Source organism: Neurospora hispaniola, assembly GCF_033458365.1.
Source record: "Neurospora hispaniola strain FGSC 10403 chromosome Unknown B0T23scaffold_3, whole genome shotgun sequence".
Classification (NCBI taxonomy): domain Eukaryota; kingdom Fungi; phylum Ascomycota; class Sordariomycetes; order Sordariales; family Sordariaceae; genus Neurospora; species Neurospora hispaniola.
Genome location: NW_026944408.1, coordinates 2707745 through 2721438, shown reverse-complemented (window position 1 = coordinate 2721438; position 13694 = coordinate 2707745). Strand labels below are relative to the sequence as shown.

The following is a 13694-nucleotide window of genomic DNA, read 5'->3' as shown; positions in this document are numbered from 1 at the left end:
CTGTTCCAGCTTCCGGGTACAGTGCGGGTTGTGGGGGCGGCTGACGAAGCTCACCTCCATGTCATGGATGTCCTGCAGGCGGATAAGATAAGGCCTGGGGCCTGTGGGACCTTCCGGCCGTTGAAAGCTAAGGAACCACACCACTTGGTAACCAAAGGGACCGGGATCTCTCCAAGTTCTAGACTTTGTCGCAAAACACCACCATCACCAACCCGCCGGCTCGACAAGATGGGCAAAGGAACAGATAAACTATACATCACCCACTCCGAGTGGTCGTCCTCGGACGCGTACGGCGCCAGTACCGGTGCCAATGCCGGTGCGCGTGCCCAGCGGCGCGGTGCCAGCTTCAAGAAACTTCCCTTCAACTTCTGCGCCGCCAGTCTCCAACCCTTCAAGAACCCCGTCTGCACCCCCGACGGCACCATCTTCGACGTCGAAGTCATTGGCTCATGGCTCGAAAAACACAAGACGAATCCCGTCACCGGCGAACCGCTCTCGGCCAAGGATCTGATCAAGCTCAACTTTGCCCGCAATGGCGACACCACCGACTCGGACGAGAACAAGGGCGACCTGATCGATCCCGTCACCTTCAAGGTCTTCACCGACAACACCCACATTGTCGCCATTCGCCATGGCTCCTACGCGAACGTCTTTGCCTGGGAAACTGTCGAGCGCATGAACATCAAGCCCAAGATGTGGCGCGACCTAGTCGACGATGAAGAGTTCGGCCGCAGGGACATCATCACCCTCCAAGACCCCCAGAACGTCTCCGCCAGCCGCGATCTCAGCCAGTTCAAGTACCTCCAAGACGGCCAGGACGCCATTCTCACCAAAGAACAGGAAGACGAGCGCAAGGGCGGCAGCGTCAACATCGAAGCCCTCGGCCGCGTAGGCGAAAAGGTGCTCCGCGCCAAGGAAGCCGTCGAGCGCGCCCGCGCAGCCCGACAAGCCGGCGGCGCCGACGTCAACCGTCTCACCCAAGCCCTTACCACCACTTCCACCAACTCCGCCACCAACAATAACAAAACAGCCATCGCCCGCGGCCAATCCCTAATCCAAGAGCGCAAACGCCCCGCCAACGCAGCGACCTACACAACCGGCCTAACCGCCGCATCCTTCACCTCGACCGGTCTGACCCCCTCCACCTCCGGCTCCCTCGCCCTCTTATCCGACGAGCAATACCTCCTCAAACCCTCCCACCGCATCAAGAACAAAGGCTACGTCCGCATGGAAACCAACCTGGGCCCGCTCACCCTCGAACTCCTCCCCGAATTCGCCCCCAAAGCCGTCTGGAACTTCCTCCGCCTCTCTGAAAAGGGCTACTACCGCGACGTCGCCTTCCACCGCTCTATCCGCAACTTTATGATCCAAGGCGGCGACCCCTCCGGCACCGGCCGGGGCGGTAGTTCCATCTGGGGCAAGAATTTCGAGGATGAATTCGAAGGGCCCAACACGCATTCCGCCCGCGGAATCGTATCCATGGCCAACAAGGGCAAAAACACAAACTCGTCCCAGTTCTTCATCACTTACCGCCCCGCCTCCCACCTGGACAGGAAACACACCATCTTCGCCAAAGTGATTGAGGGGCAAGACACGACGCTGACGGCCATGGAGAATGTGGCTACCGATGGATCGGATCGACCGTTGAACAAAATTGTGATCAAGGATATGATTATCCTCATTGATCCTTTTGCGGAGTGGATGAAGGAGAAGAAAGAGAAGGAAGGGGAGGAGGAAAGGAAACGGGAGGTGGCGAGACAGGGAGGCACAGAGGATGATCGGACAACGTGGACGGGGAAGAGGATAAGGGCTGATGGGACAATGGAGGGACAAGGAATGGGAGAAGGGGGAGGAGGACCCAAAGTGGGCAAGTATCTGGATGTGGGGGCTGTGAAGAAAGCTGCTACGACGACAACGACAACGACGACGACGACAAGGAAAGCAGAAGAGGAAGAGGTTGATACGTGGGAAGAACCGGTGAGGAAAAAGGCCAAGATGGGAGGGTTTGGGAATTTCGACGGATGGTGATTTTTTTCTTGAAGTAGTTTGGGTTGATATCGATGTCAGTTTGTTTTGTGCACATTATAGCAACTCTTGGAGTTTGGTTGGGCACGTTGGTACTCAGTGGACATGGCATAAATTGCTTGGTTTCGGCTTGTTTACATTAGGCGTTGATAAGGACAAAAACATTGCAACGAATATATACCGCTGAGGAGAATTGCGCACTACCTAGTAAACCGATACTCTCATCAGGCCATTCATAGTCCTTCCATACTCTTCCATGTCGTTGGTATCTTTGCTGTTAAATTTGTACCTTCGTTTAGTGGTCTTTGGGTATGTTGATGTTGCTTTCCTTGTCGTCTTGACCTGTAGCAACGGTGCGGTATAGTCTTGGACAATTCGACCTATTCCTTTGACCGAGTGTCCAGCCAATCCAGGCAATTCTGGTTTGTTTGTTAGCTAAGTAAGTATTCCTGATATACTGGACAAAATCCTATTCTGAAACATTCCAAACCTCATAAAAATCAGATCAACGGCTAGGTACGGTTCAGAAGCGTATTGCAAGGATTCAATCCGAGCATATAAAGTTTCGGAATAGCATATTCAAGCTAAGATGACGCTTTGATCATGGAAGGCAACGGAATAATGTGAAGTCAAAACGCCTTATGAATTTGACTCGAGGTCTCGAGCTAACAACCAAACCAGTGTTGGATTGCTATCTAATTTCTTCAATCCGCATTGTACCTTTGCATCCAAGTTTGCAATCTCCAAATGTCACATCAGCTGGGGATCAATCATTCCTTTCCCATCCTCCATCATTACCGGCCCACCAAGATGGAACAGCTCATGTTGTTGCTGCACCACCCTCAAATACAGCGGTGTTTCCTCCATTCCACCCGTACTCATGCAATCCCGTCCTATTCCCAGTCCTGGCAACCATTGCGCATGTTCTTCTGCCCTATTCTCATTTCTATCCTCCTCCCCATCGGCGATCTCATGTTCTTCAAGCAGGTTGGCCACGGCATCTGCTTGCTTGACACCCGTCTCCATATAAAGTGTGCGTAGTCTGCCCACAACGTAGCTCTTCACCTGCCCGTTACATACCGATGACATCCCGACCATGTACAACGGCCAGACCACCGGGCTCGTCGCTGATACTAAAAGCACAAAGCGGCTAGCCTCTTCTTCTGCGTCCGTTGAAGCGGGTGTTACCGGGTGAAGGATAGTGAGGCTCGCGCATTGAGCCCTAGCCGGGTCCATGGGACTCTGGCTGCTGCCGCCGGAATCGGATGATCGGGTTGATGGGGATGTTGGTGGGCTGGGGGTTTCGCGGACTTCGACACTCGATATTGGCGTTGAACATGGATTGTCGACACTGCCGTCTGCAGAATCCACGAGCCCAAGCAATTGGGGCACACTGCCGCATATCGCCTCCAGGATTTCCTTCAACTTGCGCTTTGCGCCTTGGAACTGGTCTGCATAAGGGCCGGATGTTGGCTTTAGGCAGAGTCTCCGTGAAAGCTGTTGGATCTCACAGATGATCGTCTCCAACAAAACCATCCTGAGCATACGGAGACTGTTCCACAGCGTAGTATCCCATAGTGTGGAGTAGACATTGCAGACTCCATTCAGCACCGCTGGATGGTGTCTCGTCAGTCGGAAGGTTTTGTACGGTAGATCTGGAGAGAATTGGGCCGACAGTTGTTCGAATCGCTCATCAATGCTGAAAAGATGCGCTAGGATGTTATCTGAGTCTACCAGGGCCCCATTCAGGATGTCGGCACGCACTTGCAAGAAGTTGTGCATGAGTGGTAGCGCCGAGAGCGTAAGGCATCCGAAGCCCTTCAGTTGGATTGGTTGAGGCATTGCATGCCATAAGTCAATCAGTGGTTGCGGCATTGGCATGGGCTCTCTCGACTGCAAACAGCTCAACACAACCCGTTGGCAAAGCATCGAGAACATTTTGACCCCTCCTTTCGTTTCAAACTGCGCAGGTCCTCGAAGTTTTGCAAGAGCTACTGCGCCGTTAACGTGTTCTTGGAAAGCTTCAACAGTCCGCATGTGGGATGGATGCTCGGCTATCAGCTCAAAAAGGCCAAGAATAAGCACCGAGAGCATCGTAGTGTCTTTGACAGCTTCGATAGGTGTTTGCAGAGCGTGATTTGTTAATCGAAGAGCGGTCCCGTAAGATTTCCAAGCGGCTTCCATCATATCTGGCGAGCGGGTGACGCCTGCGAGACCAACCAGTCCCACGGCAGTCATACTAGCAAGGACGCCGTCAACATGCCGGTCGTGGGCCACCGATGTGGGCTTCCATATGTCAAAGACGAAACTGAAGTTGTGGTGACATGTCGTCTCTTCGACAGACACATATCGTGAGAAGAAATAGGCAATGCCTTGCTGTCGACAACTTGGGGGAAGGTCATACAAGAGGGCAACTGGCGGGGTAACTGGCCAGCTTCCCGAATCGGGCGACATCGGTATACTGTCGTCATCGTCCGACCAAGCAGCTTCAGGTGTCGAGCTCGTGGGCCTCTGGGGACTTGGGACGAGTAACGATGGTGATGTTTGTCGGCGTTCTGGTGTTATTGAGCATCTCGGATCACTGGGAGAACTGGGCGTCTTAGCAGAGAGACGACGCCGTCTTCGAGCTTTTTCCTCGGCCTTGTTCCGAACATGATCACTCTCATCTCGGAACATTAGATCGACAAGGTTTCTGTACCCAGGGCACTCCTCTTTTCGCTTCTGACACTGGCCACAGCCCGGTACTCTCTGATCGCACTAGATGCATGTCAACCAATATATTCTGTACATGCGCATTGCCTATGAAATCAATGCAAGCTAGAGGGCAGGCATGACGAATAATATGGGATGAGAGAGTTGCGGGGCATGTCTTAGAGCGCCGCCTCCAAATATCTGGCTGCTCATCCGCTGGGAGGAGTGGGGGCGGAGGTCCCTCTTGGGTATATATGGTTCTGACCCGGGAATATGGATAAAGGACATGGTGTGAAGGAGTTACCAGATGTGGTGACTTACCCGAATCTTACGTTTCCGGCACACAGAGCACCCTTTGCTTGGCTTCCCGCAGAACACCATGTTCACAACTATCGAAGGGCCGCACCGAGTTCAGTGGGTTTGATCAATAAAGTGACGAATAGGCCTGGGCCTTGGTGTTCAGCTGGCGTAGGGCGGAAATGGTTGCAGTAGCCAGAGGCAGCTCGACGCCACGGTTGTGTCCGAATCTGGTAAGGTACGATGTCCTGTACAGTTGGTCGAAAGCAGTAGGCGTTCGAGCAGGCGTACTGAAGATTGGATGTGGTCTGTATCAAAGAGGAAGGTCGCTATGTCGAGCCACTCGTCCTGGTTCGCTGCTTGTCGAATAAGGTGGTACAAGACGGACCTGCCGATGCAAGAAGGGATCCGGTCAACGGGCAGGCCGAACTTTACTTGATAAGTCAAAGCGAGCTTTGAAGGAGGTCTCGAAGAACGATATGTTCAATGAGAAGTCTTGTCTGAAGACTGGCGACCTTTTACATAGGTTTCGTGATGGTGCCGGTATGATGAGCCATGCCGAGCCTAAGCATGTCCGTCCGATCGGTTGTGCGTAGGGCTATGGCTATGGCGATGCTCAGATGGGAGGTGACAGGGACGAGGGTGACGGCTGTCTGTGAGTGGTGCTCTAGGGGCGTGGAAGACGTGAAAAGACAATCGCTGGGCTGGTTTGCCTTGCCTGCTCAGTAACAATACGCACAGCCTCACCGAAGACTTGGCAGGAACATGGAAGGTCAGGATGATGGCAGGTTGATAAAGTCGAAAAGAGAGCAAGACATGGCTACAAGTCTCATCCGCGAACGCCCCCGTAGGCGATGAGTGAGTTCCGTACTGGACTCATGACATGCCGGACTGGTACGGTATCATTTTACGCTGATATCTTCGGTCAGGGCCAAACCAATCCGCCGTGAGAGTCGTGGCGAGAGATGATAGCATGGCTGCTCGATTGGTGAGTGTGAGGTTGGTGAAGTTGGGGGAGTGAAGTTGAAGCTGCAGTGATGTTGTCGAAAGCCAAAGACACTTCATTGGCTGTGTCTCGACTACCCTTTCCTATTTGGGCTACCTGTGCGAGAGCAATATTGACCCACTTGAGCCACAAGGACCCGCTTGATGGTCTTGGCATAGGTAGACTACGGGACGGGATCAGGGGCATCTACAGTTGACTGATCCCCCGCAACGGAAAGCCGGATCTCTCCTCGAACCAGTTCCCTTCACAATTATGGATTTCGGGCATCTCAAAGGGCTGAGCATCGCCCCTCGTCGACTTTGACTTGGTAATGTTACTGATGTGCGGAACCTTTCCGGCATGGTTTCACCAACACTCTACATCTCTGTCATCTGCAAGATCGAGCTAAATTTACCTGGAACCGTCCCGTCATTGCATATCTTGGACCATTTCAGGTTGAATATGCCTTACCTCCCGTCTCTGAACCCTTGTCCAGCCCATTAGGGCACCAGTAGTGCGTTCCACGAGTCAATATGAGATATGGGAGCTCTCCTCCCATTGCCCCAAAAACGAATAATGAGCCCAGACCCTTCCAGAACGCCAGCTGTTACACAACACCATCATGGCAAGCCTTAGAAACATTTAGCAATCATTCACAATACCATGAAGCATGACTACAGCGGGGTGCTCAAGCTTCAAGCAGCACCGAGGCTAACCGAGAAATAGACACACCGTCATCAGACGACCATATTCATTGCCCATATTGCTGGATTTGTGGTTCACTGAGGAATGAAGCCACAAGGGGCCTATGTGTTTCCATCAGCCATACCCACAAGGTGATATCAATGCGCCTTTGGAGCGTAAGGCTTCCATTCATTCTCATTCCGGACAATCTTTCGCTTGTTCTGACCAATCATTGTTATTAGTGGCTCAAAAAGCCTTACCTAGGTGTTCTTACGGTCATACAAAAGCCCCTGGAGCGCCCATCTGGAAGGCTTGGCCTGCAGGCAACTTTTGGGATTGTACACCCACCCATGCAGTGTTACCTTACCCTTTGATGGGCAGGGTACCAAAGACTCAGTGGAGATGGTGTGAAGGTAAATCCGTAGCTGCAATTCTATCTCTTTTCGTGTCCGCGGTCCGCTATAAACATACCAACAGAGGACTGATAGTGTCAAAATAGGATCCACTTGATAGTCTTGACAATTCATTCAGTTCCTTTGATCCGCCCTCTCAATCTACCCTGGTGTGGACGGTTTCGATAATCACAGTATGACGCTACAGATCAGTCATCTCGGTAATTGATAAGGACTATGATGGTCCTTCAACCTGCTTGGTTGATGTTGGTGATCTTAAAAAGTTCACCGAGGCTTTGCTTTATGAGCATTATCTTGTGACCTATCATTCAATATGTTCTGTCCAAGTCCCCTTAATTTTGTCACGGTGCTTCTCAAGTTCCAAACCACTGAAAATTTAAATTTACACCAACACAAAGTTGACTTGATGATCGAGATGTTACTGCACAAACTTCACATTTGACACCACAGAATATATGACGTGATCGGCAAGATAAGCGAGTATGTAGATCAGCCGTGGTGTAGTTCAGCTCGTCCGAATGTAACTGAGCAACTCGCCGCATCGGTTGAGGCAGAGTGCAGCGGCCTCTCAGATCTTGCCGTGTGATATCTCCTTGCCATCCATCTCCGCAAATTATATGCATTGAGCTTAGACTCGCTACCCGTTCCCCATCTTACCAACTACAAACATTTTCGTAATCGGGTTTTTGTATTATGAGAACCTGCTCATGCAACTTTCGACGTTAAGATCGGGTGTTCTCCACAAAACCGGCCCCATATCTCCGCCGTTTCGTCCGGGGTCCGGACCGGACACGGAAGAGGGGGCCAGCGTAGTGACTGGGTGCTTTCAACTGGTCTGTTAGGATTGATTCATTTTCTCAATCAGCTAATTCGCTGGGCTTTCCAATATTTTAAAATAATCTTGGTGAACCATGGAGCAAGAGAGACAAATTTGATACACTCCACAGTAAAGCTATCCCAGGGATTTTGGCAGTCCAAATATGCCAAGACATGGCACTACACTAGGTCCTACCTCTACCTAGGTATGATAGCAGCTCGGTGGGGCAGACTCGAAAGTTGCTATCGAGAAATCGCAAACCCATAGGTACCCCGCGATGACGGATCTTCGAACATCTTTTTCACAAAGACGATTACCATTTCGACTATTCCACGACGTACCGAAGGTTTATAGACGTCACTCATCCAATCACCGCGAGTCCCATGATTAGTCTATCAACATGCCGGTAAGTTCACTACCAGCTCATTCCTCTTCTGCTCTTCGTCGCGTCGCTAACCATCCCATCCCCCCGTCCTCCAGCTCATCCTCATAACCGGCCTACCCACCTCAGGCAAATCTACGCGCGCCGCGCAACTCTACGACTACCTCACCGAGCGCATCGCTGCTGAGTCCTCCTCTTCCTCGACACCCAAATTCCGCCTGCACCTGATCTCCGACCAAAGCCTGTCCATCTCGCGGTCCGTCTACGACCTCGACCCAGCGCACACACCAGCGCACGTCCGCTCCGCCAATGCCTCCGAAAAGGATGCGCGCGCCGCGCTCTACGGCGCCGTCAAGCGCGTGTTGTCTCCCAGGGACATTGTCATTCTCGACACGTTGAACTACATCAAGGGATGGCGGTACCAGCTCTACTGCGAAGCCAAGAACTTACAGACGCCGTTTGGTCTTGTACAGATTGGGTGTCCGGTGGCGAGGGCGAGGGGGGTTAATGAGGCCAGGATACGGAGGTCGGAGCAGCAGGAGCAACAGGAGGAGGAGCAGAAGGCAGGCAACGGGACGACCAAGGACGAGCCTACAACAACCTCAACCTCAACCACAACAACAACAACAACAACAACAGCAGCAGCAGCAGCAGCAGGAGCAGCACCAAAATCCGGCGACCTCTACCCCGAAACTTACCAACAATCCCACCAAAATTGGCAACAAAAGCAATTTGAAGAGGAATCCACCGGCCCGGACTTTGAAGACGTAACCCTCAGCCCCACCGATTCTCAAGAGCCCTACACGCCCCGCTCCAACTGGGAAAACCTCGTCTTCCGCTACGAGGAGCCCAACCCCATGTCCCGCTGGGACTCCCCGCTTTTCATCATTACCTGGGATGACACGCCCACCGATACCAAAGCAACATTTGATCAGATCTGGGATGAAGTCATCGTCAACAAGCCACAAAAGCTGATCCGAGCCAACAAGTCGACGGTGCAGCGCGATAAGGATCCCGGCGGCGATTATCTGTATGTCCTCGAAAAAGAGACGCAGGATATCGTCAAGAGGATTTTGGAGCAGCAAGCTGAGGTGGGAGAAGGTGGGACAGTGAGGTTGTCGAGGAGTGGAACTAAGGAAGAGGGGGAGGAGATGTTGGAGGTGGAGTTGCCGGGAAAGAAGGTGGGATTGCCGCAGTTGCAGAGGTATAGGAGGGCGTTTGTGGCGCTGAATAGAGGTGGCATTGGGCTGGAGGCGGTGGGGACGTTGGCGGCGGGGAGGTTAAGGGAGAGCTTCGTTGGGTATTTGAATGATGCCTTTGAAAAGGAGATGTGAGAAGGGCTGGGTGTAGGTACCATATGGTTAGAGACGGAGGATGCTACGGGTTCATATCCATTAAGGTGCACTCACCTTGTTCTCACAACACATAGCACTATTCAGCGCTCCATGGATACCCAAGATCAAATCAAACAAAAAACCATTGGCATTGACATGCTACCCTGTATTCAGAGAGTTGAATCCTGTCATCTAGACATCCTGAATCCGGTTCATTAACCCGTTCCAACCCGCAACACCTCAACCGTGAACCCTTTTTGTAAACCCATTTTCCCTCCATCCTTATGTGACCAGGTATCTACGCCTTTTCCGAATTTAAGCAGCCCAGCTCTCCAAGTTCTTCAACACACACCACTCGCCCTTCTCGCCACCCTCTCTGTTGACCAGCTTTCCAATGGTGTAGACCTTCTCGCCCTCAGCCTCCAAGCCCTTGACCACGGCATCCGCAGCCTCAGGAGCGACAGCCAAAACCATACCAACACCGTTGTTGAACGTTCTCGCCATCTCGGTAGGGACCACAGACTCTCTGAGCCACTTGAACACAGGAGGGTGTTCCCAGGTAGCGACGTCGATCTCGGCGGCCAGGTGCTTGGGGAGCATGCGAGGGACGTTCTCAGTCAAACCACCGCCGGTAATATGCGCCATACCCTTGACTGCCTCGCCGGTCTGAGCGAGGACCTTGAGCAGAGGCTTAACGTAGATGCGCGTGGGGGTGAGAAGGCTCTCACCAACGGTGGCAGAGCTGTCCCAGGGTGCCTTGTCAGTGTAGGACAAGCCGCACTTGTCGACAACCTTGCGGACAAGGGAGAAGCCGTTCGAGTGGACACCAGAAGAGGCAAGAGCGATGAGCACATCGCCCTCGGCCATGGCCTCCTTCCTCGGAAGACGCTGAGTCGGCTTCATGACACCGATAGCAGCACCAGCCGCATCATAGTCATCGCCGGTGTAGAGATCAGGCATCTCAGCCGTCTCTCCACCGACCAGCGCACAGCCGGCGTCCTTGCACCCCTGAGCGACACCTTCGACGAAAGCGGCGGCAACCGAGACGTCGAGCCTGCTGCAACCGTAGTAGTCGAGGAACATGAACGGTTCAGCACCCTGAACAACCAAGTCGTTGACGTTCATAGCAACCAGGTCGATACCAACAGTGTCATGCTTGTTCATCTTCTGGGCGATAATGAGTTTGGTGCCAACGCCATCGATAGCGCCAACAATGATGGGGGCCGAAGGGTATCCGGCTTGAGAAAGATCGACCTCACCACCGAATCCACCGATGATAGCATCAGCACCGGGGCGGCGAGTAGTGGCGACAGCAGCCTTGATGCGGTCAACAAGCTCGTTACCAGCGTCAATGCTTACACCTGATTGGGCATATGTAAGCTTGTCGGACGAAGACTTTTCGTCGCGGAAAGCACGGTGAGCAATGTCCTTGCGATAGTACATGCCGTCAAAGTTAATGAGCTTGACGCCCTCGTAAGCCTTGTCGACAGCGGCGCGCAGGGTCTCGCCAACAGCCTCGGCGGCAATAACACGACCACCGGAAGAAACGAGGGAATCGCCAGATAGCTTGGTTCCTGCGTGGAAGATGTTGGTACCAGCAGGAGGTGTAAATACCTGCATGGGAATGTTCTTGGGGTAGGAGTTGGGGTACCCGGGGGCAGCAACGACCACGGTGGCGCTGAACTTCTGCTCGACCTCGACGGGCACATACTTGAGGAGGGGAATGGGGCCTGAGCAGGCCACCATAATCTCAGCGAGGTCGGACTTGAGCAGAGGAAGGACGGTCTGGGTCTCGGGGTCGCCGAAGCGGACGTTGTACTCGAGCACCTTGGGGCCGTTGGGGGTAATCATCAAGCCGGTGAAGAGGCAGCCCTTGAAGGGGAAGCCGTCCTTGCGCATGCCGTCAACGGTCGGCTGGAGGATCTCGCGCTCGACCTGCGCAAGCAGAGCAGGGGTGGCAATCTTGGTGGGCGCATAGCATCCCATACCGCCCGTGTTCAGGCCAGTATCGCCCTCACCAATGCGCTTGTGATCCTGGGCAGCAGGCAGAGACTTGATGGTAGTACCGTCGCAGAAGGAGAGGATGCTGAGCTCGTCACCGGTGAGGAACTCCTCGATAACAACCTCATCGCCGGCATTGCCGAACTGCCTATCCAACATAATGTCTTTGAGAGCCTGCTGGGCTTCCTCCTGGGACTCGGGGATGATGACACCCTTGCCAGCAGCCAAACCGGTGGCCTTGATGACAACGTTGTGGCCCACCTTCTTGAGGTATTCGCTGGCCTTTTCAAAGTCGGAGAAGTTCTCGTAGGCGGCGGTGGGAATGTTGTGCTTCTTCATGAAGTCCTTGGAGAAGGTCTTGCTGCCCTCCATGCGCGCGGCATCCTTGGAAGGCCCGAAGACGGGGATACCGACCTCGCGGAAAACGTTCTCGACGCCATCGACAAGCGGCTGCTCGGGGCCAGGGACGACGAGGTTGATGCGCTCCTTCTTGGCGAGATCGACAAGGCCAGCAAAGTCGTTCTCAGAGACGGTGTTGTTGTTGGTGACCTTGGGGAGGCCGGCAGTGCCACCGTTGCCGGGGACCGCAATGATTGACTCAACGCTGGGCGACTGGCTGAGCTTCCAAGCCAGGGCGTGCTCGCGGCCGCCGCTGCCGATGAGGAGAATGCGTAGTGACGACATTGTGGTTTGTGTTGTTGTTAGGGGTCTGGGTCGATGAGAATTCGGCGACACCAAATCCTCTTGACCTCCATTTCCATCAGCGGCAGGAGGGAAAGAGAGATGGATGGTTGGCGACCAAAAATTTCAACTTAGCCGTCGGAGCCCCTCCCCCGCAATCGCACTGGTTAAGCGAATGAAGAGTCACACGAATTGGCCAATCCCGCGTCACCTTTGGAGTCATTGCCAGATCGCTCCGAAAAAGGAAAGTGTGCTTGGGGCCTTTTACGCTGGTCGCTAGCTGATAACAGCTTAGCGGCTGCTGGGGATCGGACCGTGTAGTGCTAAGAGGCTTTCAGTCGCATGCGATGTTAGGACGCTATCTTCCTTCCATCCTTCAACTATTCACTTCTGCTGTTGACCTGCATCTACGTAGTATAGTCATGGACACTAATTCTCATCAGATTATGGTGACGGGGGTGCTATTTATCAACAGGAGATCGTATAGAACATTGCGCTGCTCTTGAGCTTACCCAATGGGTCGCAGTAGGCCAAGTATGTAAGCTGTCCCACTAGGTAGAATCTGAAGAATCTGCTAACCGTCTCCGAGAGCAAATAGCTGGCATCCAACGCGAGTTTCCCTTTTTACGCCCTGGTTTCCCCCATCTTCGTGTTCTTCTTCTTATTCTTCTTCTCCTTTTATATTTGGGAGGTAAAAAAGGAGGCTTTGGGGGCAAATCGTTGGTGCTGCTTCTCCCTGCCATAGCATATTAGCCAGAGCTAGTAGTTGGGGTGATGAGGTAGTACAGGATGTATTAACAAGCGGAGACCTGGAGTGGTGCCATATTATACCGTCGCATGGTAACCCCAGCCTGTGCTGTGCTACCTATCACAATGATACCAGGCCACAAAGACCATATCTTGGATATTTGCAGAGCTATGTGTCGACTCTTTCCTGACCTTATGTCCTTGTGTTCTGAACTCGGACCTCAGCTGAGGAAAACCCCAAGTGGCAGGCTGTTATGATATTCAAGGCCTTGTGGCCGGGTTATAGGTAGAGATATATGTTCCTATGGCTATTTTCGTGAGAGCATAGCTTGCGCGTGGTGGACGAGAGCATTTCACTTCTACTTCTGTAGAATGCCCAGTTTGCAAACCGCATATGTCGAGTCCGACATTGCTGAACATACCAGTTCGGATCCCAGCATCTTACGCATAGCGGATCCAGAGCATCGTGAAACCTTCGGGTCCGGGCTTTCGGGTTCGAGAAGCGTGGCTGACTGTGTGAGACAAAAGGAGCTTATTCTGTTGGAACAAGTTGAAAAGAAGAAACCTCAAGCGTAACACAGCTTTGTCGTCCAATGCGTCCTTCCGACAATGAGGCAACCTCGATGAGAGAACAAGG

General features: G+C 53.0%; 4 protein-coding genes across 4 annotated transcripts; 2 read left to right on the top strand and 2 right to left on the bottom strand.

Moving 5' to 3' along the window:
- Nucleotides 1–138: 138 nt before the first annotated feature.
- Nucleotides 139–2326, top strand: B0T23DRAFT_377473 (peptidyl-prolyl cis-trans isomerase-like 2). Its single transcript, XM_062837032.1, has one exon. The coding sequence runs from the start codon at nt 229–231 to the stop codon at nt 2026–2028; it is 1800 nt and encodes a 599-aa protein (XP_062694214.1). The 5' UTR covers nt 139–228; the 3' UTR covers nt 2029–2326.
- Nucleotides 2327–2588: 262 nt separating this feature from the next.
- On the bottom strand, nt 2589–5332 carry B0T23DRAFT_117785 (uncharacterized protein). The gene is made up of 2 exons (XM_062831982.1): nt 5038–5332; nt 2589–4782 (listed from the first exon to the last, which is right to left on the bottom strand). Exons 1-2 carry the CDS (start codon nt 5095–5097, stop codon nt 2776–2778), a joined length of 2067 nt encoding a protein of 688 aa, XP_062694213.1. The 5' UTR covers nt 5098–5332; the 3' UTR covers nt 2589–2775.
- Nucleotides 5333–8043: 2711 nt separating this feature from the next.
- On the top strand, nt 8044–9786 carry B0T23DRAFT_117695 (chromatin associated protein KTI12). The gene is made up of 2 exons (XM_062831981.1): nt 8044–8318; nt 8393–9786. Exons 1-2 carry the CDS (start codon nt 8313–8315, stop codon nt 9626–9628), a joined length of 1242 nt encoding a protein of 413 aa, XP_062694212.1. The 5' UTR covers nt 8044–8312; the 3' UTR covers nt 9629–9786.
- On the bottom strand, nt 9766–12390 carry B0T23DRAFT_335882 (phosphoribosylglycinamide synthetase). The gene has a single exon (XM_062835798.1). The coding sequence runs from the start codon at nt 12311–12313 to the stop codon at nt 9944–9946; it is 2370 nt and encodes a 789-aa protein (XP_062694211.1). The 5' UTR covers nt 12314–12390; the 3' UTR covers nt 9766–9943.
- Nucleotides 12391–13694: the final 1304 nt, after the last annotated feature.

Bases quoted from the DNA above. Each gene is read 5' to 3' on its own strand.
- B0T23DRAFT_377473 (XM_062837032.1), top strand. From the start codon at position 229: ATGGGCAAAGGAACAGATAAACTATACATCACCCACTCCGAGTGGTCG.
- B0T23DRAFT_117785 (XM_062831982.1), bottom strand. From the start codon at position 5,097: ATGGTGTTCTGCGGGAAGCCAAGCAAAGGGTGCTCTGTGTGCCGGAAA. The intron at 4,783-5,037 runs GTAAGTCACCAC...ACATGCATCTAG, and splicing joins GCCGGAAACGTAAGATTCGG to TGCGATCAGAGAGTACCGGG.
- B0T23DRAFT_335882 (XM_062835798.1), bottom strand. From the start codon at position 12,313: ATGTCGTCACTACGCATTCTCCTCATCGGCAGCGGCGGCCGCGAGCAC.